We start from the raw sequence: 22,137 nt of genomic DNA, 5'->3' as shown, positions 1-22,137 counted from the left end.
CCTGGCAAATGCAGGGACTTGGGTTCTGGGTTCGATCCCCAGTACCATATTCTGTGCTGGCCACCAAAAGCAGGCATGGTGGCACATGCCTGTAATCCCAGTGCTGAGGAGGACTGAGTCAGGATCACTATGAGTCTGAGTTGTGTAGCAATACCCTGTACCATATAAATAAAAGATTAAAAATAAAATAAGACAGACTTACCATATTACAATCATCAATGAAAGAACAAGGTAAGTTGTAAACTAAACTGATTCAAATAGATGGAAAGCAAAGTAGAACAGGTTAAGACAAGTAGGCCTGATTTTTATTTTTATCAGCTTCTTTCAGCGGCTTTCCTTTGAGTTAAAGTTTCTGTATTTGATTCGGTCGTTGAAACCCTTAAGTTGAATACAAGATTGTTCCTTTTCCAAAATCTGTTTTAGCATATTCATGATGGAGCCATATTTGTGTATCTCATTAGATGGCTTGAACCATCAGAGGTTTAAGCTGGTAGGAACATGTTAACAACCAAAAGAATGACCTTTGTCAATGACTTCATGAAGGTTTTGCCATCTGTAGGGAGTACCATAAAAGTTAATATATTCAATATCAAGTTTTAATATCATGTTTCAATATCAAGTGTCAAGACAATTGCTGTCTTGGCCTGAGAGTACCAAAACTTCAGTCAAACTGAACAGCATATTCGCTTTCTTCTCCAGCTACCAAAACACAGTCATCGTTAAAAGGTGATTGGGATGTAGTTGAAAAAACTGTAGTGAAACCAGAATCCGTATGTCTTTTGTAGAAGAACCAAATGATCGCGCCCAAAACCATAAAAATTACTGTGCTAGCAGCCACCAAAGTTGTTACTAAAATGTGATTATCTGAAAACACAAAAGAGAATGAATATATGGGAAACAAAGCTGTAGAAGTTACAAGTACTGCATTTTGGCAAGCACAAGCATAGTTTCATATATCTCAATTTGAGAGTTTCTCACAGTTCAAAAGAACAGAAGTAAACGTTTACTACGCTCAAGATTATTGTTAGTATCACGAGTGGCAAGAACTGTAGTATGTTGCATTTTGCATTCCAGTAAAACTGCATTATTTCATTATAGAGCCCAGACTTTACCCATGTGGACACTTGTTATTTCAACCTAATAAGAATGTGTCATAATATATAATCAGTATCTACTTTATTCATTGCATGACCACAGAGTTAATAAACAAGTAAATTTAGTCTGAAAAAGCATAATTTAAAATGATTTGTAAACTCATCAGTTTTAATAAAGAATTAAAAGACCCCTTATCCTATATATGCTTATTTATACATTCTTTAAGTGATCTGTGGCCAAGTTGTACCAAGGCTTTTTATTGGCTAGCTACATATTACTAAAATGTTGGACAAAGCACATCCCAGTACAACTTATTTCAGTATAATGATATACAATATATGTATATAATAGGATAATTCAGCATTAGATCTGCCTCATAAATGAAAGGGGAGGGCTGGTGAGATGGCTCAGTGGTCTAAAGTACCTACTTAGAACAAGCTTAGCAAAGCACAGGGACCACGGTTCAAACCCCCAGCACCACGTGCCAGCCAGCCCCGCCCCCTGGTGGGCTGAGCTGGCCACACAAATAAAATTTAAATAAATAAATAAATAAATGAAAGGGGAAAATCTGTTGCTTCCTTCACTGAGCACATAATTGCTACTATCCTACAATTCATCCTCATTTTAAAATGTAGTCAGGAACTGGAGAAATCATCCATAGCCTAATAAAAGAAAGTTGAGGAAATTTACTTGAAACACAACCTTCACTTTACTGTTCTTTCTCAAACTAACCATCCTTGCAACTTTTCTTCTGACTGCTGTGGCAAAGATCACCAGTGATCTATATCTATCTATCTATCTATCTATCTATCTATCTATCTATCTATCTATATAAAAGCATAAATACCTGGACACCTCAATTCAACCTGAGGTATCTAGACTACTAGTTATACAACCTTGGACCTTTTTTCCACTTTGTTGACACTTTTTTTTTTTTTTTTTTTTTTTTTTTTTTTTATGGAAGGGGCTACAGAGTGTTGAAGGTCTCACTAGTGGGTCTGACTCATAGTGATCCACCTTTTACAGCTTTCCAAGAGCTGGGATTACAGGTGCGCACCACCATGCCCAGTCAATCACCTTCTCAGCATGCTTCAGGGCAGGGCTGGCACCACAGGCCTGGGGATCAAACCCACAGCCCCTGTGCAGGCTTGCAGGCACTTCAATCCATTGAGCTATTTGTCTGGCCCCCTCTTTTTTTTCATATTGCATAATTTTTTTAAATAATCTTACACTTTGCATGGTTGACCTCAATTATTCAAGTCTCGTATGTAAACCTAGCTAATTATATGTGTAGTCAGTGCCTACCAGTGATCATGTTTGTTACAAAAGCTTTAAAAGGTTTGTAGTTCTTATCTATATGTGATTATCCATTTTTAAGTAAAATCACAGAAGTGTAATTACATATTTGTCTATTTATGATTGGCTTTTATCACACTGACATCCTCCATGTTAGGTCAAAATTTCTTTCCCTTTTTAGGCCAAGTAATATTCCATCGTTTCTATAGCATTCGTCTGTTGGATGCTTGGGTTGCTTCCATTTTTGGGCTGTTGGAAATAATGCTACTACAAACATGTTTATATCTCTGTACAGTGTACAGAGTTCTCATCCTTACTGTTGGTATTTTTTTATCAGTAGCTAGTTAATGGATCTTATGTGGCTCTTCTTAAAATGCTACATGTTTTCTACTAATAGAATGAGAGTAGCTCATATATATATATATATATATATATATATATATATATATATAATATGTATGTATACACACACACTTAGTTTTTTCCTTCTCTGTCACAGTTTTATCATGTCAAGCTCCAAGTAGAAAAAATATTTATGTAATAATTAGGTTTTGGATACAAAGGACTCATCCAAAATTTTATTTTTTTAAAAGCCTGTTTTAAATTCTTTTAAAGGAGAACTATTTAAAAGGAAAACTCAGCAAAACAAGCATTTCACAAAAAAAGGTATCAAAATGTGCTTGCATCACCAAAGAAATGAAAATACAATAAAGAGTAGCAAAAAGTAAATTTGAGAATATCACTGTGGGATTAATGTGAAGTGTGAAGCAAATGAAACTTGCCAGTAGGAATATTAATATGGCTGAACCACTTTTAAAAATTATACAGTAGTTTCTAATGTGTTAATGAAAATGCAAAATAGTACAATGGTAGACCAGATAAATATTAATAAAGGCTGTCATTTTCAATCAAGCTGTTTACCTGTATTTGTGCACAGTGATGCATTACAGTACTGTTTATAATAGCAAGTGTTTGGAAATAAATGGAAGTTTGAAACAGGATGTGGGTATGTGTTAAAACATTCCTATAATCTCCATTTAGTGAGTAAGCATGGAGTTATAAAAAAATACAGATCTATATAAGATATGTTACAGAGAGGGTGCTAAACTATATTAGTAAATTAAAGGAACAAAATAAAGTCATGTATCTCAGCATCAACAAAAGAAACATTAGGAGGTTGAAGAGACTAAGTGGTACCCAATAAGGGAAAAGGCTGTTGAGAGGGTGAGATGACGCTTAATGCAGAGATAATGACAGTGCATAGTTCTCGTTTTGAATCATCCATTACCTGTTTTTAAAAATGTGTTTAATAAAACCTTAGGCTTTATGAATTGTACTTGGAATTATAAGGTGGAATTATAAGGTGAAAGTCCAAAACATGCAGGGCTATGCCCACAAATAATGGAGTTCAGTAAGGAAACACAATTTGGTGTAAAAAATAACCATTTCATGCATAACTTGTGGTTATATTGAAAATGCCAAATCCTACTAAATATATTGCATTCTTGCAAAAGTTCAATCTTACATAACTTTAAAAAGGGGTTTAGATTAGAATTTTATTAGCATGCCAGGATTTTAATAATATTCACATGTAGACAAAAGAAGAAAAAAAAAAGTGTTCATATGTGGGCAAAAACAAAAGTGCAGTGTTACTTACCTGATAAATATTTCTTGTCATATGGGACTAAAATACAAAAGAAAATTAAAATTTTAAATATAGTTATTATAAGACATAGAATGCAGTTATTAGAGATGTACACTTCATTGGCTTAATATTCTTATACCTACCAACTTTAGTTTTGAAAGTACACAGAGGCATAGCAAAATGTATTAGACTTTTTTGGTAACAAAAAGAAACTCAAGAAAAACATAATGGGACGAGGAAAATAAAGATTCTGTTGGACAGCCTGATGTCGAAAATGTAGTAAAATAACTGACTTTGTCTCATTAGTGTGAATTTGCTAATTGTTCGTGAACTTTTTTTTTTTGCACCGGTAATCAAACTCAGGACCTTTCATTTGCCAGTCAGGCCCTGTGTCACTGAGCTATATTCCTTCCCCCAAACTAATTTTTTTTTAAAGTCAGATATTTGAATTTGGTTTGCTACTACTATAAAAATATGACGTGTTTACATAACTGTAAAATGTACAGTTAGGAACCCTGTAGTAGAAAGTATAAAATATGTAATTTTAGATGTTATGAAAAAAATCAGATCCAAATAAATATATTGTTTAGATTTAAACAATCTAAACAAGGATTGTTTAATTAATCCTTAATCCTGTTAAGGATTAAAAGTATAAAAATAGTGGTTTGTGTTATGTGTTATGAGTCCCAGATTCATATTTATATTTGAAATTGCTTTTTTATTAAGTAGATATACTGTTCAGAATTTAGAAGAACAAACTTTACGCAATGCTTAACAGATAATAGAAAAGTATTGTGGAAGCCAGACATGGTATATGCCTTAATCCTAGCTACTTGGGACACTGACACCGGACTGAAAGTTTGAGGTCAGCGTGGATAACTTTAAGACACTATCTTAAAAAAGTTTTTAAAGGCTCAGAATGAAGTTCAGGGTATGGTACTTCCCAAGTATGCAGGAAACACTGGGTTCAATTCCTGGTATAGCAAAATTTAAAAAAAAAAAAAAAAAAAAAAAAAATATATATATATATATATATATAGAGAGAGAGAGAGAGAGAGAGAGAGAGAGAACAGACAACTGACTTATCTAAGCAACAGTGTCAATACCGAACTTCAAGTTTTGTAAAATAAGTAGACGTAAAATGCATAACAATAAGAGTACAGAGACTGAGAAGAAAAATGTATCTCCTGCTTATACTATGTCAGAAGTGGCATGGTATCTTTTGAAGACTGAAAAATTAAAGATGAGTACTAAACCACAAAATAATACATATATATGTCTATATATATAGAATTTTATTCATTAAAATACATTCAGATGGATCAAGAGAAAAATGTGTCTCAATATATTATAAAGTATGATAACATTTTTACTGCCGTATAATTTTTTTTTGTCTCAACGAAAGATACTCTTACAAAGAATCAAAGTCCTTGTAAATTAATACTGAAATTCTGAAATTATACATAACTGCTCTCACTATTTCCCAAATCACATGCAACAGGTTACAGTTCTTTTGAAAAAGAGAAGAAATTTTGTTATCTTGATAATTAAGTTATACCTAATTCAAGTGATCTAGCCCAACCTCTGAAATGTAAAAGAATTACACATTGATTTACAACAGATTTGGGAACAAAATACTCTACTATATTCTGAAGTCTTTCTCTTTTTAACAAGGCAAACTAATCTTTACAGAAAAATGTTTGAATTGTTTCCATTTCCCTCCCAGAATGGAAAAGAACATTCAGTCCATACTTACTGGCTGCTTTACAAAGTGTTCCTTCCACAGAAGAAATTTCACAATTTCCCTTTTTCCATTCACCTGTCTTGGTGTGCAGAAAACCACAGGTGTCCACTAGATCATCCTCATCTTGGTCTGCCCAGTTATCAAATGTCATATTTGAATTATCAAACCACTTGAAACTTGCATCTGTCAAGGGATATTTTCAATGTTATGACAGGGGCTTGCAGGTTAGCTCAGTTGTTTAAAGTGCTTGCTTGGGCAACTCAGGTGCAGGGAACTGCATTTTGATCCCCAGCTCCATACACTGCACCAGACCTGCACTTACGGCAGCCTGAGCCAAAAAAAATCCTTCAATGTTGTGACAATTTTAAAAGGTGAGAGATTTCAACCACAGAATCAAGGATGTTCTCTTCAAGTTTTTAGTGCCTCTGTTGGCTTTCTCATTTTCTGTGAAGAGTACCCAGTACTGTGACAAGCACTGGTCATGTGAGCACATTATGATGTGGATGAAGGATTTTATCATGTTCACTGTCCAACTGCAGCCATCCAAATACTGTGATCTGTTACATGAATAAGCTGCACACCCAGGCAGGAGGCAAAATCTAGAACTTGATTTCTACAACAATACTTCACAGCACATTGGATCAGAAAGTTCAATATGGCCTCAAGGGATGCTGCATTGTAGCACAGATGTCTATGTGGAGCCATGGGGCCTTACAACGTGGTAGTGCCTTCAGATGTGTCCTGTGCCCACTTTATTTCCTGTTTCATCCGTTAAGGCTGCTCACTGTACCTGACCTTGTTGGTACCAGCTCTATTCTTACTGTGGTTGGAGAAGTGAAATCATACCTCTGCATGGCTCTCACCTTTTATACTTACTATATTTTAAGTTTCTCTGAGATAAAGTAATTGGCAGGGCATATTTCTACCCACCTAACAGTTACAAATTGAAGATAAACTAGGCTGCCTCTCAACAATGAGGAAAAATGCTAAAGAAAAATATTTTCATACATCCTATTTTCTTACGATTTTTGTAATATGTAACATTTTACATTTTGTATACTGTTAAATGTTTTGAAAGATGATAAGAGATTAAATGTATCCATAAACAAGATACAATCTTCATGCACTAGTAGATTTGAAAAATATGCAATGAGAGGTATGCCTGTCCAGCAAAAGGATTGATTTATTTTAAAAAGTTAATGATAATTATTACAGGTGTGGAAAGTTACTGAGGTGAATACTGTTACATTTTTTTTTCTTTGTAGCATTAAAATTAGGAGGGATGTAGTGAAACTGTTGAAAAGATTAGTCCAAGAGGTATTAATTCTAAAACATCATTTTTGTGGAGAAAAATATGCTGTCATGGGCAAAAATTTTAAGTTAATATCTTTATACTAGCCTTAATAATTTCATGTCATTTGAAAATGTTTATTTCAGTGTTTCTGTAGTGAAAAATATATATTATGTAACCTTAAAGTAAAAATAATCCTATAACTACTGTCAGTAATATTAACTTTTATGACCATGCCATTTTACAAAAGTACTTAGGAACACATTTTAATCCAAACAAGAGGATCAAGGGCATGTCTCATTTGTGAAACATTGATCTCCTCTGGGCAATGCTATGATACATTACAGATGCTCACTGAAAATGCAGTACCTAGAGGCTACAGGGAAAATAAAGAATCACAAGTCTCACAAGGTAAATACCACTTACCATCTGTGTCATAAAACATGCCTAGCAGGATATCATCTGGGCCTTTCCATTGCTTTTTCAAAGTATCCAGTATAAAATCATTTTCCTCTTCATTATGTATGCTTATCATGTCAGCTCCTGAATTATTTGGGGGGAGGGAGCATGTTCAGTGAAAATCACACGGTATATAAAAATTATCAATGTTTTACATTGTATTTTTACATCTTTTAAATATAGGTCTTTTGGAAAATAAGTAAATTTACAGAAGTAAAGAAAAAATAGGGCTAAAAATCAAAATATACCATATTGTTAAAGAAGGATATCAGAAACTGGACAAGTATAATTCTGTTATTTAAAAAAACTTAATAGGTAAAAATGATCTTACACTATTAAGACAAGTTTACTCACAAAAATATAAGAAGTGTATGACAACTCAGTCTGACTACCAAAAAGATAAAAAGACTTTCAGATTTGTAGAACAGTTTTGTAGACTACTAGGAACTAGTAAGCAGCTACTTAGTAGAAATTAGTGTAACTGTTTTAGAGAGAATTTGGCAAGATGAATCAAAAGCCCTTAAGTACGTCTTTGTTGCAACAATACTTAGTAGTGTATATTAAGATAAAATCAATCACTTGTTCAGCAATATATGAATTTAATATATGTTAACAAGTTATAAGTAGGCATAATTGTCATTTGTTGTTTATGACACTGAAGTATTGGAAGTCAGTATGAGTCTAAAAGCATAGTTACCAAAATGTTAGCAGTGGTTACCTTAGGGTGCACAATATTTCAATTTTTAAAAAAGTTCCATATTTTAAAAAAGATTTTTTATAATGATCATATATTCCGTCATGAGGAAGTAATTTTAAATAAAATAGTACTTGAATTCAATGAAGTTCTATTGAGTTTGTCATTTTAAAAAAATCTGATGACTTTAAAAATCAACTCCAGCTGCTATGACCTCCTGTTTGCTAAATGTCACGTAGACTTGTAATCTGTTGTAGCCTAGTAATTACCAATGAAATGTGACTAAAATACCACTTTAGAAAAATCCTCAAGAGAAATATTTATGTTAATAGTTTAGGCTTGATAATCTAGAAATGAGCTTTTTATCCTTTTCTCTGACCTTGTGGCAGCCAATGGAACTTTAATGATTTTTAACATTGTAATCTAATTAAATGCTGTATAGACTTAAATTATTATGCCAGGAAATATGACACATTTTCGTTTTCTTAAGTGACAGCCAAAGTCCCCAAAGAATGGATATGCTCAATTTTTGTAACAAAGCACTTACCAGTGGTGCTACCTATTGAGATGTAATTTGGGTCTTTAATTCTCCCTATGGCTAATGTTTTAGCTTATATTACAAAAAGAAAAGAATGAAAATATAAACGTTGCAAAGTATGTTTTAGTTTCTTACAATGAATACTATGTGCAAAAGGAAAGAACGTAAGCACACTTAAGTTGGCACAAAGTGGACTGGTAGTTGTATAAATTCAGCTTTCTGCAGCCCAGAAACTAAGTTTATTTTCTATATCCCAGTGATTGGTTTAAGATATGTTTTTGTATGACTTTAAAGATTTCTTTCAAATTTAAATATGGTAATATTCCTATCATTTTTATTCTTCATACACAGCAAACACAATACATGTTAACCTGCTGTCTGAAACAAAGCACTACCCTAGCCCTAAATAATTGATTAAATTTAGCTAGTTTTCTGATTAATCTATGAAATGGATGTTTCCAGAGGGGTAGTAACTATATAGGATAACCAAATAAATGCAAGGATTATTTAAAAATGTGTGAGGAGGGCTGGCAAAATAGATCAGCGGGCTAAAGTGCCTGCTTAGGCAGGCTTGGGGACTGGGGTTCAATCTCCAGTGTACCATGATGAGACAGCGATTGAGACTGGGTGTGGTGGCACGTGCTTATAATCCCAGCACTTGGGAGGCTAACAACAGGAGGATCACTATGGGTCTGATCTACGTAGTGAGACCCTGTACTAAATGCATTTAAAAAACAAAAAAGTTTGAGGAACTATAAAAACTCAAATTAGATCCCAAGCCTGTTGGCTATAAAGCCCACTTGTAATTCCCAGCCACTTGAGAAAACAACGTAGGATTTCAAATTTGAGAACAATCTGGGTAATTTAGTGAGACATGCTCAAAGTCTAAAAATAAAAAGGGGGACCCAGGAGATGGCTCAGTAGAATAAGCACTTCCCTGGCAAGTGCAAAGGCTGAAACTCAATCCCTAGTTCTGCCAAGAAAATAAATAAAAAGGGCTGGGAATGTAACTCAGTGATCCCTAGGTTCAACAGAAAATAAAATAAGACAATAAATTTTTTTCATGCTGGATACTGAACTTCAGCTGCATAGCTGAAGAAAAAAATCATTGGTTTTAGACACAAAACAAATTTAATGAACAAATTTGTATATGTAGTTTAAAATTTCTCCTTCAAGTCTCTCAAAAAGTACCCTTAAAGAACTGAGGACTCTCATGTCACCAGCTTAGATATTTCAGTTGAAAAAAGATGTGAACTTACTATGTAGTTTTAGTTTGAGATGAAAAATGTCACAAATAAAGTCTAAACCAAAGCAATGTACTTTAGGCCAAAGAGCCAAATATAAGCACACCTTTTAAAAAATAGGCCTGGCTATGTAGCTAAATAGTGGAATATGTGCTTTGCATATGTGAAGTCCTTGTTCAGTCCTCAGCACTTGCAGAAAAAAAATGTACCAGATGTGGAGGTATGATCCTGCAGTCTCAGCTGCTGGGGAAGCTGAGGCAGAAAAACTCAAGTTTGAGAATAGCCAGGGCAATGCAGGCAAAGATTGACTCAAAAAGCATTTTTTAAAATTTCAATGACATTTTGCTGGGCATGATGATGCATGTCTCTAGTATCAGATACTCAGGAGGCTGAGATAGGGTCACTTGAGCTCAGGACTTCAAGGCCAGCGTAAGTCACACAGTGAAACCCTATTTTAAAAATAAGTAAATTTTTAAAATTTAGAGTATTATAAATATATTTATAAATTTAAAATACTATAAAACTATTTCCAGAGAACATAAAGTATATGCTCCAGCAAATGCTTTCTTATCTTTTTCTTCATTATCACAGTCACACTTTGTGGGCTTATATAATCTTTCTTTCGTGTCCTGCATGTGTAAAACAGCACTTTCTAGGCAGAATAACAGTGTTGAAGAGTTTATCCTAGGTCTTAAGAAATCTGTATGTATTTTGCTTGTATAAATTGATAATCATAGCATGTTATAAATTACTAAACTGAAATACAAGGAAGATAGGGTTGTGTGGTGCATACCTATAATCCCAAGATTTGGGAGGCTGACATAGAAGGATTGCAAGTACAAGGCCAGCCTGAGCTATGTAGGGAGACCCTGTTTCAACAAACCAAAATCAAAAAGTAATTTGCAAAGACACTATGTGCCAAGCAGTAAGTTGTGTTAAGAATCCTGTTTATACAATGAGTTTATACTCTCTTAAATTCTTGTGTTAGGGCTGGGGAGATAGCTTAGCGGTCTAAGTGCCTGCCTAGCAAGCACAAGGACTTGAGTTTGATCCCCAGTACTGTGTGTCTTGCCAGTCCTGGAACCCTGGGTGCACTGTGCCAGCCCCAAATGCAGGCATGGTGGGGCACACCTACATTCCCAGTGCTGGGGAGGCTGAGACAGGAGGTTCACTGAGTCCGAGCTGCATAGTGAGACCCTGTACCAAATAAATAAATTTAAATTGTTGAGTTAAATCTAAGAATATTCCAGGATTTAGAAAGTACTGTTTATGCCCGTTTAAAAAATAATTGCTATTTCCATATGCCATTATCCCCCTTTTGTTACTGTTCTGTGGCTCTTGGATTCTCTGCAAAAGATAAAGTTATTTGTACTCGTTTTTCCCCAATTTCTTTCTTCATATTTTTTTCTTAACTTTAGTCTAGATTTTGTACCAAACACTCTACAGAGATTTCTATGATCAAATCATGAGTGACAGTCACAGTACTGTATCCAGTGATCAGTTCTATGTGTTAAGAGCATCTGACACAACTGACATCTTTTGAATCACTTTATTCTCTTGGCTTCCTGAAGAATCTGCTTAACCTCTTAAAGTCTTGGCCTCAGATATTCAAAGATGTCAGATGGGCTGCACTTAATTGGTCAAAGCAAGTCACAAAGATCACTCTAGATTCAAGGAAAAGTGAGCAAGCTGGTGAGACTCAGAATCCTGGCTCTGCCTGTCATTACCTGTGTGACCTTGGACAGATAAGTGAATTAATTTCTTCTTGATTAAAGAGTAAGCTGCTTTACAGGTAACATGTAGAGTGCTTAAACACAGTGCCTGGCACAGGCAATGTTGTTGCTAAGGTTCTGTCACCCTTGAGTATTATTGCCCAGCAACTGTGGTGGTGAGGCAGAGTAAACATTGTACATTAATTTGAAGGACCTAGTTAAAAATGGATAAGATAAGAGCCATTCTTGGGGGCTGGGGAGATGGCTTAGTAGAATAAGCACTTGCCTGGCAAGCACAAGGGCCTGAGTTCAATCCCCAGTTCCAGGAAAAAAAAAGGATAAGACAGGGTCGGCCAAATAGCTCAGCAGATTAAAGCGCCTACAAGCAGGCTCAGGGGCTGGGGGTTCGATCCCTGGGCCTGCAGTGCTGGCCCCACCCCCCATGAGCACTGAGTGATAGAGATTGAGTGTAGTGGCACGAGCCCGTAATCCCAGCTCTTGGGAGGCTGTAAACAGGAGAATCACTAGGAGTCTGATCTAGTAGTGAGACCCTGAACACCCTGTAGACCCTTCCCTAAAAATAATACAGAAAAAAAGTGAATAAGATATCCATTTTTAATAAATACTAATATGAGGAGGAGAGCTCCTTACCATGACCAGTACACTGACTTCTGACATCCTCTATGCCTTCTACTTTAATGGCTTCTTGAAGAAAAATGTAACAGCTGCCTTGGAACTGAATCCAGGTAGATGAAGGACAGTCTGGGTGGCAAAAGAAAAACACTGTTAAACTGAGAATATGCCCATGAATTCCTAAAGATGAAACTAGCTATCAAATTTACATATATATGTAATTTACCTTGCTAAATCTCCGTTAAAATAAGAAAGCAACCACTGTAATAGAAATTTCCCATTTTATATGTGAGAAAAGAGAAATGTACCAATGATTCTCTTCTAACTTGACAGAGCAAAGTTACAAGTCTTGAGATTATTTTGCAATTCAAACATGAATTATTACATTATTAAAGCATTATTAACAAACTATCAAAGAAGACAATCCGTCAGAATTAGACTTCTCTTTGAATGTTATCTTTGCAGAATTTAATATTTTCAAACATCTTAAGAGCTTTGTAAAACTCTTATTCCAGTGACACCTCTAAGAATAGAGAATAAGTGGCTACATTATGAATATGCAGACAGATTTTAATATTGCACAGGATAAGAGTGATACTCATCAATATTCTTTTTTTTGTTGTTGTTTTTGTTTTTCGGAACCGGGGATGGAACTCGGGCCTTTGTGTTTGCCAGGGAAGCACTATCCTACTGAGCCATCTCTCTGGCCCCTCATCAATATTCTTAATACCTCATCAAAACATTCTTTGAATAAGTTCTATGAAACAGCCGTATCTTTTCTACTGTTGTTGTAAGGTAGAGAAGGGCACCACCATCTCTTTGTTCATTATTGAAGTGTACATCCTTTTTTTTAAAAAATAGGTATTTGGTACAGGTACCCTAAAAAATAGGTATTTGGCAGCTCAGACTTGTGGTCGTCCTGTTTTTAGCCTCCCAGCACTGGAATTACAGACATATGCTACCATGCCCGGACCCAGTGGCTAGCTCAGCATGCCCAGGATGGGGCCAGTTTGGCAGGTGGTGCCACAGATCGAACCAAACCCCAGTCCCTGCGCTTGCCTACAAAGAGTACATCCTTAAACCTAGGCTCTAAAATGTCATGAATTAGCCTTGCAAGAAAAAGTATGAGCTGATTTCACTTGCCAAAATGAAGAGAATGGGTTTTATTTAATTCTAGCAAATAAAAGAACACAAAGCATTAAACTTGCATATTTTCTTAGGTTTATTTTTAAATCACTTAAGATTTTATGTACAGTTTTATTTCTTATATTTTTTTAGTGCTAGAAATCAAGCAAAGCTTCACACACACTAGGCAAGCACTCTACCACCACTCCCAGTCCCTTTTAAATGCTGTATTCATTACAATTTTAATAGGAATAGGAGCAAGCCCTACCACAAAGACCAGAATTTAGCAGTCAGCCACATTTATCTAAATTAAATCAACAGTCTTGATTTTGTTGAGCTCAGAACAAGGCAGACTATTCATGTTCCCAGTACTTTACCTTAGCTTCTTAGAACACAGAGTACATGGTCACCAAGAGAACTTTCTCACTCTTCTGATACCTTCTTGATAAGGATGAGTAAGCAGAAGTGAAATGTTCCACATAGTGATTTTGTCTCAAAGGTAGGAGTGTGGTGCTCATACTAGACTTTCCCACTGGCTATTCTGAATTACCCACCTACATTCATGTGGCCAAAGGAAACACCTTAGAAATAACAGAATGAGACTAATATATCTAGATAGCACTGTCACTCAGTGATTGAGAGAAACTTCTACTCAGATGATTGAGAGAAACTTCTACCTTGATAAGTTATTGTTAAATCAAATCACTTATGTATCAACTGGACCAATAAGCTGTGAACCACATACTTAAAATTATCCCAACATGCAAATACAAGTTTTCCCTGCCTCGTGCTACCATATTTAGTAGATAAATTATTCAAGATATACTGAATGATGCATGTACCAGCTTATACATGAGTGATCTGAATTTAATGACTTACTGAGATTGAAATTTATTTCTGTCAACTTCCATCTCAGTGAACATAACCAGTGCAAACTCAACTAAGTGTCTTGTTTTCAGGCCTTCTTAATATACAACAGCGTCACTACACACTTTGATCCCCTTCCTGAAAAACAGTACTCAGCACTTCTGCTGCCATCTTTGGAAGTCTGAACTTCACTCAAAAGGAAGACTGTAAATTTCATGAAGTCCACTTCCAGGATATCAAACTGTTTGGTACTCATCTTTTGAGATTTAAACCATCTGTCTAGTCTATCTTCTCTAAGATAGCACCACTCAAATTTATTTCAAATTGCAACTTTAACTTGCAATTTCACCACAAAATTTTTTCTCTTGTAAGCCACCATCCATTGGCAGTATAAAATACCAGAACAAGTCTTGGAAGTCAGGACAGATTGGGAGTTTTATCTCCTAGTGAGACTTTGGGCAGCTTTCTTTATGTCTTATGTTTTTACAGGAAAATAAAAATATCTACCTCACTGGATTGTTTTGAACATTTAGATGCTGCAAAGTTGCATAGTACAATGTGTTATACAAGGATAATGCTCAAAATAGTTACCTTTTATCAACCATATTCACTCTTGGTACTTCTCCCCTGCACAGGGACCAACTGAGCTTTATTAATTTTTGGATCCCTACACCTCAGATAGCTCTTGAACTATAGGGGAGACATAAAATGAATCCTTTTTTACACTTATAAAGTTTAATGTATCCTCTTTTCATTATTTTCAAAGACTTTATTGTTTCCTTCTTAAAGCATGCTAAATTTCTTCAGTGCTAAAATATAACTGAATTGGCCTTACTGCCCATTCTAACACCTTTACTATAATATTTTATAAAAGTATACTTTTTATTGAAATACAACATACAATGTACAAGCCATAAATATATAATTTAGTGAACTTGCTTAAAACACCCACAGTATCATCAGCAAAATGAAGAAACAGTACATTAATCTCTTTTGTTCAGTACTCCCTTTCAAAGGTAATCACTGTCCTAACTTCTAACATGCACGTTAGGTTAGTTTTGCCTGTTTGGGGCCTTATAGTAATAAAATTGTACACATTGTACTCTTTGTGTGTGTGGCTATTAATAAACATTAATTTTCTTTCTTTATTGGGGATTGAGCCCAGGACCTTTGCCCTGTGCATGTATTTATTTTAAGACAGGATCTTGCTAAATTGTCTGGGCTGTCTTTAATAAATGGTGCAAAAAAAAATGGTTCACTACATACCAAAAATTGAACCTAGACCCATATATCTCACCATGCACTAAACTAAAATTGAAATGGATCAAAAATCTAAAGACAGAAACAATATGCTGGAAGCTAGAATAAGTAAAACTCTTTAAAGACGGATGTAGCCAAAGACTTTATAAACAAACCCCCAACTGAATAGGAAATGCTACAAAGTATGAACAGCTGAGATCACATTCAATTAAAAAGCTTTTGCAGCTAAGGAAACTACCAAAAGTGAAGAGACAACCCACAGAATGGGAAAAAATTTTAGAAGCTATCCCTCAAAGGACTAATCTTTAGGATATATAAAGAACTTAGACCAATCTTACATAACTATATCTATTAATCTGCTTACATAACTATATCTATTAATCTGAGCAACAGATTTGACAGTAAAAATATATAATACAAAGGGCTGGGGAGATGGCTCAGTGGAATAAGCACTTCCCCGGCAAGTGCAAGGGCTTGAGTTCAATCCCCAGTTCTGCCAATATATATATAATTTTTAATTCACTATTCTTGTTTTGAAAACTTGTAGCATATGTATTGTATGTTACTGTTGCTTTTCGTTGTTTTTCCTTCTTTTGTTACTCTTTAAAATTAAGTTATTAAACAAAACTTAGAAAATTCCCCCCCTCAATTCAAGGCCCTATCCAAATTGGGCATCAGAAATGAACAGATGTTTCTCAGATAAAGAAGTGCAAACAGCAAATAAATATATGTTCTGCCATCTGCAAGCTGGAGAACCAGTCAGTGGTATAATTTAGTCTTAGTTTAAAGATCTGAGAATGGAAATCAGGATGGGGTGATAGCATAAGTCCTCATCTAAGTCTGAGAATCTGACAACCAGGAATACAGGAGATGGATGTCAGCTCCAGCAGAGAGGGAGTTTGACTTTCCTCAACTATTGTATTCCATCTGGATTCTCAACAGATTGGATGACGGATGCCTGCCCATGGACAGAAACAGTTTTACTGATTCCAGTGCTAATGTTTTTCAGAGGCAACATTACCAGCCAGCTAAGCCTCCTATAGCCCAGTCAAACTGACACCTAAAAATTAACTATTACAGTTATATAAGTCAGCCCTGTTCCATGAGAGAAGCCTACCCAAGAGCATGACTACCAAGCACAAGAATCTTCAGGGGCTGTTTTGGAGGCTGGGGACCACAAATACCATAAGTACTGAAGAGGGGGAAAAACAGAAGCAAGATCCTGATTGGGGTGGGTGGGTAGAGGTAAGGGTTGCAATTTTAGAACAAGGTCTAGATGACAAAGATCTGGAGAAGTTGAAAGAAAAGGTCATGTGGATATTGAGGTCAGACAGACGGAAGAGCAGACATAAGGCCACTGAGTTGGGAAGACTATGATGCAATGATTACTCAAAGATCATTGTTGAATTAAATCATGTGGCAAATGGAGAAAAGATGGTATGCAGAAAAATAGAAAACATTACTGATTCATATCCCAAAACTTTCAACTGCTTCTCCCTCAGCTCATTTCAGCATTAGCCATACCTTCAGTTAACACTGAACCTCTGCAAACAGTATACTTCAGGAATAAGCACTGCTTGAGATACACTGTGGAGCAGAACATAGCCAGTATTTGTGTGCATGCCTGTTACACACACACACACACACACACACAAAATACATGTATACTTGAAGAAAACTGTTTAAAGGAGGCTAGATAATCATGAGGAAGGCTAACTCAAGTCATCTTCATGCTAAGATACCTTTAAAGTATATTTTCTGTAATCCTATTATAATTAAAAACCTGCCCACAAAGCTCTCTACATTCATTTCTTCACAGCAGTCCTGAAAGATAGGCTGTTATTAATAAGCCTAAATGACTCTTTAGGGATTTTATAATTTTATAACTATTAATTTAATATGCTCAAAAATTTAGGAGCTTGATGAAAAATTTAAAAGCTGTACTTAACTCCAAAAGTTAGATCATCTGCTCCAAATTACCATATTCTAAAGGAAGAAAATATATCCACAGGACATTTTGCATTACCAGTCAAATCTAATAAAACTCTCTGTTTCTTTATAAGTTTGCTTTAAAAAAAATTAATCAGCCACGGAATAAAAGGAAGTGATCCTTGGGACATGCTTGTTGTATAGTCACACAAAAAAACCCCAAAGATTTCCTTTTTCTCTTCCTTATCACTAAAAAGGTCCTTGCTCTTCTTCCATTATGATAGGATTTGCAGTCATTTACCTTCCACAAGGGCTGTGTTGGCAACAAAGAGAGAGAAGCGATATTTATTGTGCTTATTACAAATGGAGGAAGGAGCTGGCTATTCTAAGTCTCTTATGCAGAGCTTCATTGGTTGTGCTCTGGTCTGCAAGACCTCAAAGCAGTGGAGCTACTCTGACATCCTGCCCTTCTCTACATTGCCCTTCCCAACCTATCTTCCAAGAGGTCCACCTCCACCTCATTCCCCCTCTTCCCTCCTTAGAGGAGCTGTCATGATACTGAATATTATTCATAGAAGCTGTGTGCTAGCATTCACCTGCAGCTTTATCACTGGACATCACTGGACCACTCTCATATATTCTTTCTCCAGGTCTGCCCTCAAAATCTAAGAGAACCTGAAAAACCAATATACAATGGAAAACTGTAAAATGACCTTGTTGCAACACTGATTTTCAGTCTTCAGATTCCATAAGCAAATATTTAAATGAAAGATGCCCTCAAATAATACCTCCTGGTAACTTACAAGAAAAATGTTTCAAGATTTTTAAAATTCTAATATTTAGTATGAACTAATTTCCCCTGATCAAACTGAACCATCCATTCCATAAGACTCAGAAAAGGTAGCATTTTGGTAAACCAAGAAAATTGAATGCTTTGAATTATGAATGAGTTCATAGCAAAGAATAACAATTTGAAAAATTGCAAATTATTTTTTAAATCATTGTCCCAATTTTTCATCCTTTTAATATAAGTTAAACTAGAGACACAAAATGTACAAGACAGCAAAATTCCTGCTGTGATGCAGCTTCCATCAGTGAGAAAAGCATCAAGAAAGAAGACAATTAAGCTCTCAGAAGTGCTTGAGAGGAGGTAAAACATGTGAGAGAGAAAGCAGGGTGTTTGAGGAAGGCCTGAAGAGGTGGCATATAAACCTAGATCTGAATGGACCAGTAGGAAGTGTTCTGTGCAGAAGAATCAAAGGTGTTGAGAGTTCCCAGGTCAGTAAGAGATAATATTAGGGTAAGTGTCTTTGTTACTTTCTTGTTCAGACAAACCTGACACCAACAGATTAAAGGAGGAAAGATTTATTTTAGCTCATGGCTTATAGAGGTTTCAGTCTATAGTCAGCTAGTTCCAAGGCAAGGCAGTATAGCAGAGGAGAAATCATTCATGGTGTGTCAGGCAGGAAGGAGCAAGCAGTGGTACACCCTTTCTGTTTTTATTCCATTCAGGCTACATGCCTATTGCTTGATGCCACTCAAACTCAGGGTGGGCCTTCCCATTATCTACACCCAGAACTATACTCAACCAATCAACAGATTAATCTAGTCATCCCATACTTTTAATCTGGCCACCTCCCCCAAACTACCTGTGAACCTAAACATAAGCCATAACAGTAAGATGATGTTAGGGGGAAAAGGTAGGGGTACCTCAAGTAAGGATTAAAGGTTATATCAATTCAAATTTAGAAACATACTCAACCACATTATTACCACCGCATGAGGATGTAACTCTAAACATCTTTATATCCCCTCATCCCATGCCTCTTATAGAGGGCACTAAACAGTGAACATGTTGATCATCTACTATGTGCAAAATGTATGAATGCATAATTTTTAAAAGGCTGTCACAGAATCTATTATATATAGTTAGATGTCCCACAAGAGCCTCAGTGGTTCATTGGCAGGGTTTTTATAGGACAACTGGACTGTTGGGGCATTGTAACTTGCTGTTAGGAGGTGGACCTAGTGGACCAGGGAGGCAGTTTCCTGGGGCAGGACCCGGAAAAATAGACAGCATCTCCTTCCTTTCTCCTGTTTCCTGGTCACCATGATCAGCAGTTTTTCCTCTGCCATGCCCTTCTACCATGCAGTGGACTGAAAATCCTGAAATGTGAGCATATTGGCTTATATTGAAACCCTTCTTCCATTAAGTTATAGGTGTTGGGTATTATGTCTTATTAAAGAGAAAACTATGAACCTTACTCAGAAATTTAACTGTTTTGAAATTTAGACTGTTTTGTCCATTGTGATTTTTAAAGTTAAGATTACTTTCACTAACAAACTCCTAAATAATAGAGAACAATAACAATGATTTCCCTTTCAATATTATACTTCCTGCAATACTATAAGGCACTTTCTTTTACAATCTTTCTATTCAGCTAGTTCCATGAAAATCTTAACAAAGTTTTTTCTTGACTTATTTCCAAGCCAAATATAATTCCTCCCTTTGTCTAATGCCCATCCAGTTTCTCTGAAAAAAAGATACAAAATTTAGAAACTGATTTTCTTTTAAATTTTTCCAAGCGTGTATATATATATATATATATGGTTTTTTTTTTCTGGTCCAGCCTGTATTAACATGCACTCTAAACGGTGTGCAAATAACATTTTGCTTCTCCCTGTCCAGCGGCAAAGGAAGGTTATAAAAGCCAGCCCATAAAATTTTCAGGGAAGGAGCTCTCAGTTTGAAAGCAAGCACTGAGCTGCTTACCGGACTACAACTTCCAACACAGAGGGCTTTAACATATTCTTGACTGTCAGCAGCTTCAAATAGACATTTATTATTATTTTTTTAAAAAAGCTGTGAAACCGTTGGGGAAAGGGGTCATGCATAAACCTTTTATTTAAGCCCACACAAATACTCATTCAGTTCTGATTATTTTGTTCTTTAATTCCTGGAATTGTTTAAGAATAGTGTTCGATGGGGGTCTTCCCCAGAATATCCCCATCAACATGTTTTTGAGATGCCTGTGTGGAAAAGCTGTTTCAAGAAAAAAACACGTGTTCAGTAGAATTGTCTTTCTTAGGACTCATCCCTGTGTAATTTTTAAATGTTACTTGCATAAGAGCAGACCAAAGATTTTTTAAATCACACAATTAACCGGAATCCAAGCTTCGCCTGTTCGCATTGTTTTTCAATCCAAGGGTTATTTGGCTGAACTTCCTGATTCAACAGCTTGAACAACAACCAACTGGACAAACAGCAGAGCTTGCAAAAGAGGGGCCGGCTTCTTTCTTGCACCTCTCCGCCCCCTCCCTGCACCGCCCACCCTGGATGTGTACCGTGGGGAAATTCTCAGCTGCCCCCTGTGCCTCTCAAAGTACATCCGCCCAGGGACCCCAATTCCTCTGTTCTCTGGCCAGTCAGCCCCTGAGGATATGGAGATAGAGGTGGAGAGGGTCTCTTGTCCCTACCCCAAGGGTGCCCTCTCTGATCCCACTGAACAGAGGCCGATGCAGGACGGTCAGACTGGGGAGCAATGGGTGGACCAATGTGGAAGGGCAAAATGCCCGGCCCGGGTGCAGACCCTCTGGGCCACCCGGGTGCAAGGGTCTGGAGTCGGTGCTGGGCAGGGATAGAGGAAGTAGCCCAGGATCCTGGCTTCCAGGGTGAGGGGCGGGCGCGACAAGGGGCTTACCTGAGACAGTGGCAGCGGTGAGGCCCAGAAGCGGCAGCAGGAGGGTGGACAGCACTGCCCGGGGCATGACGGCAGCCGCGGGCGCCAGGAGCCCGGAGTTGCGGGCAGCGGGCGACTTCGGGGCGGCCGGGGCGGTGCTTTTGGGTGTGGAGCTCGGAGCTCCGAGCTCGGCGCTCGGCCAGACCTTCCCACCCCTAGCCGGGCGGGGCGAAGCGGGAAGTGCGCGCCGAGGGTCCAGACAATGCACAAGGGGCGGCGTGCGCTGCCTCTGGTCTTTTTTTTGTTTGTTTAACTTTTTATTTGAACTGAAGTAGCCTGACTTTCGAGAATGTTGCAAAAACAGTACAAAGAATTTCTGTAACCCTTCATCTAACTTCTCTAAATATTTACGTCTTACATAATTTCAGTAACAAGGATCAAAAACAGGAAATTAAATTTCGTCAATTGTCCCTCCAGCCCCTTTTGTTCTGGCAACCAGTGCAGGACCATAATCACCCTGACATGTCATATCTCTTTAGATTCCTTTAATTTAGGGTAATCCTCTGTCCTTCTTTGGTTGTCATGACTGTTGGAAGAGTCCTGATCACTTGTTCTGTAGCATGTCCCTCAGTTTCCTCCTGATTGGATTCAGGTTGTGTGTTTTGCAGGAGTCCCAGAGGCTCAATGCCACACAAGAGGGACACACTGGCAATATCTTATCACTGAGATGTTAACTTAGATCACTTGGTTAGGGTGGTATTTGCCAGATTACTCTTGGAATTGGCCATAAATCTCCTTTTCATGAGCCTCCAAAAGGACTAAGTCTCTTAGAAAACTTCTGTCATCAGAAAACTTTTCTCTGTTGTCAAGTCTTGTGTCAAGATCAACAGCTGGCCATGAGGTCCTCTGGAACCGGACAGCATTA

At 36.8% G+C, this 22,137-nt stretch overlaps 1 protein-coding gene across 3 annotated transcripts; it reads right to left on the bottom strand.

Moving 5' to 3' along the window:
* Positions 1 to 283: 283 nt before the first annotated feature.
* Cd302 (CD302 molecule) lies at positions 284 to 21,474 on the bottom strand. Of its 3 annotated transcripts, XM_004629892.2 has the most exons (6): positions 21,234 to 21,466; positions 12,370 to 12,480; positions 7,498 to 7,614; positions 5,793 to 5,963; positions 4,049 to 4,075; positions 284 to 864 (listed from the first exon to the last, which is right to left on the bottom strand). In XM_004629892.2, the coding sequence occupies exons 1-6, from the start codon at positions 21,298 to 21,300 to the stop codon at positions 662 to 664; spliced, it is 696 nt and encodes a 231-aa protein (XP_004629949.1). In that variant the 5' UTR covers positions 21,301 to 21,466; the 3' UTR covers positions 284 to 661. The 3 variants fall into 3 exon arrangements, with proteins under 3 accessions (XP_004629949.1, XP_023569579.1, XP_023569578.1); XM_023713811.1 differs by lacking the exon at positions 7,498 to 7,614 and having other exon boundaries at positions 21,234 to 21,474; XM_023713810.1 differs by lacking the exon at positions 4,049 to 4,075 and having other exon boundaries at positions 21,234 to 21,468.
* Positions 21,475 to 22,137: the final 663 nt, after the last annotated feature.

This window comes from Octodon degus, unplaced genomic scaffold (assembly GCF_000260255.1).
Source record: "Octodon degus isolate 3935 unplaced genomic scaffold, OctDeg1.0 scaffold00032, whole genome shotgun sequence".
Lineage (NCBI taxonomy): Eukaryota > Metazoa > Chordata > Mammalia > Rodentia > Octodontidae > Octodon > Octodon degus.
Note: the sequence above shows the minus strand (reverse complement) of the source record. Positions and strands in the feature narration are given on the sequence as shown.

Bases quoted from the DNA above. Each gene is read 5' to 3' on its own strand.
- Cd302 (XM_004629892.2), bottom strand. From the start codon at position 21,300: ATGCCCCGGGCAGTGCTGTCCACCCTCCTGCTGCCGCTTCTGGGCCTC. The intron at 12,481-21,233 runs GTAAGCCCCTTG...TTTGCCACCCAG, and splicing joins CACCGCTGCCACTGTCTCAG to ACTGTCCTTCATCTACCTGG. The intron at 7,615-12,369 runs GTAAGGAGCTCT...CAAATAATTCAG, and splicing joins AAGTCAGTGTACTGGTCATG to GAGCTGACATGATAAGCATA.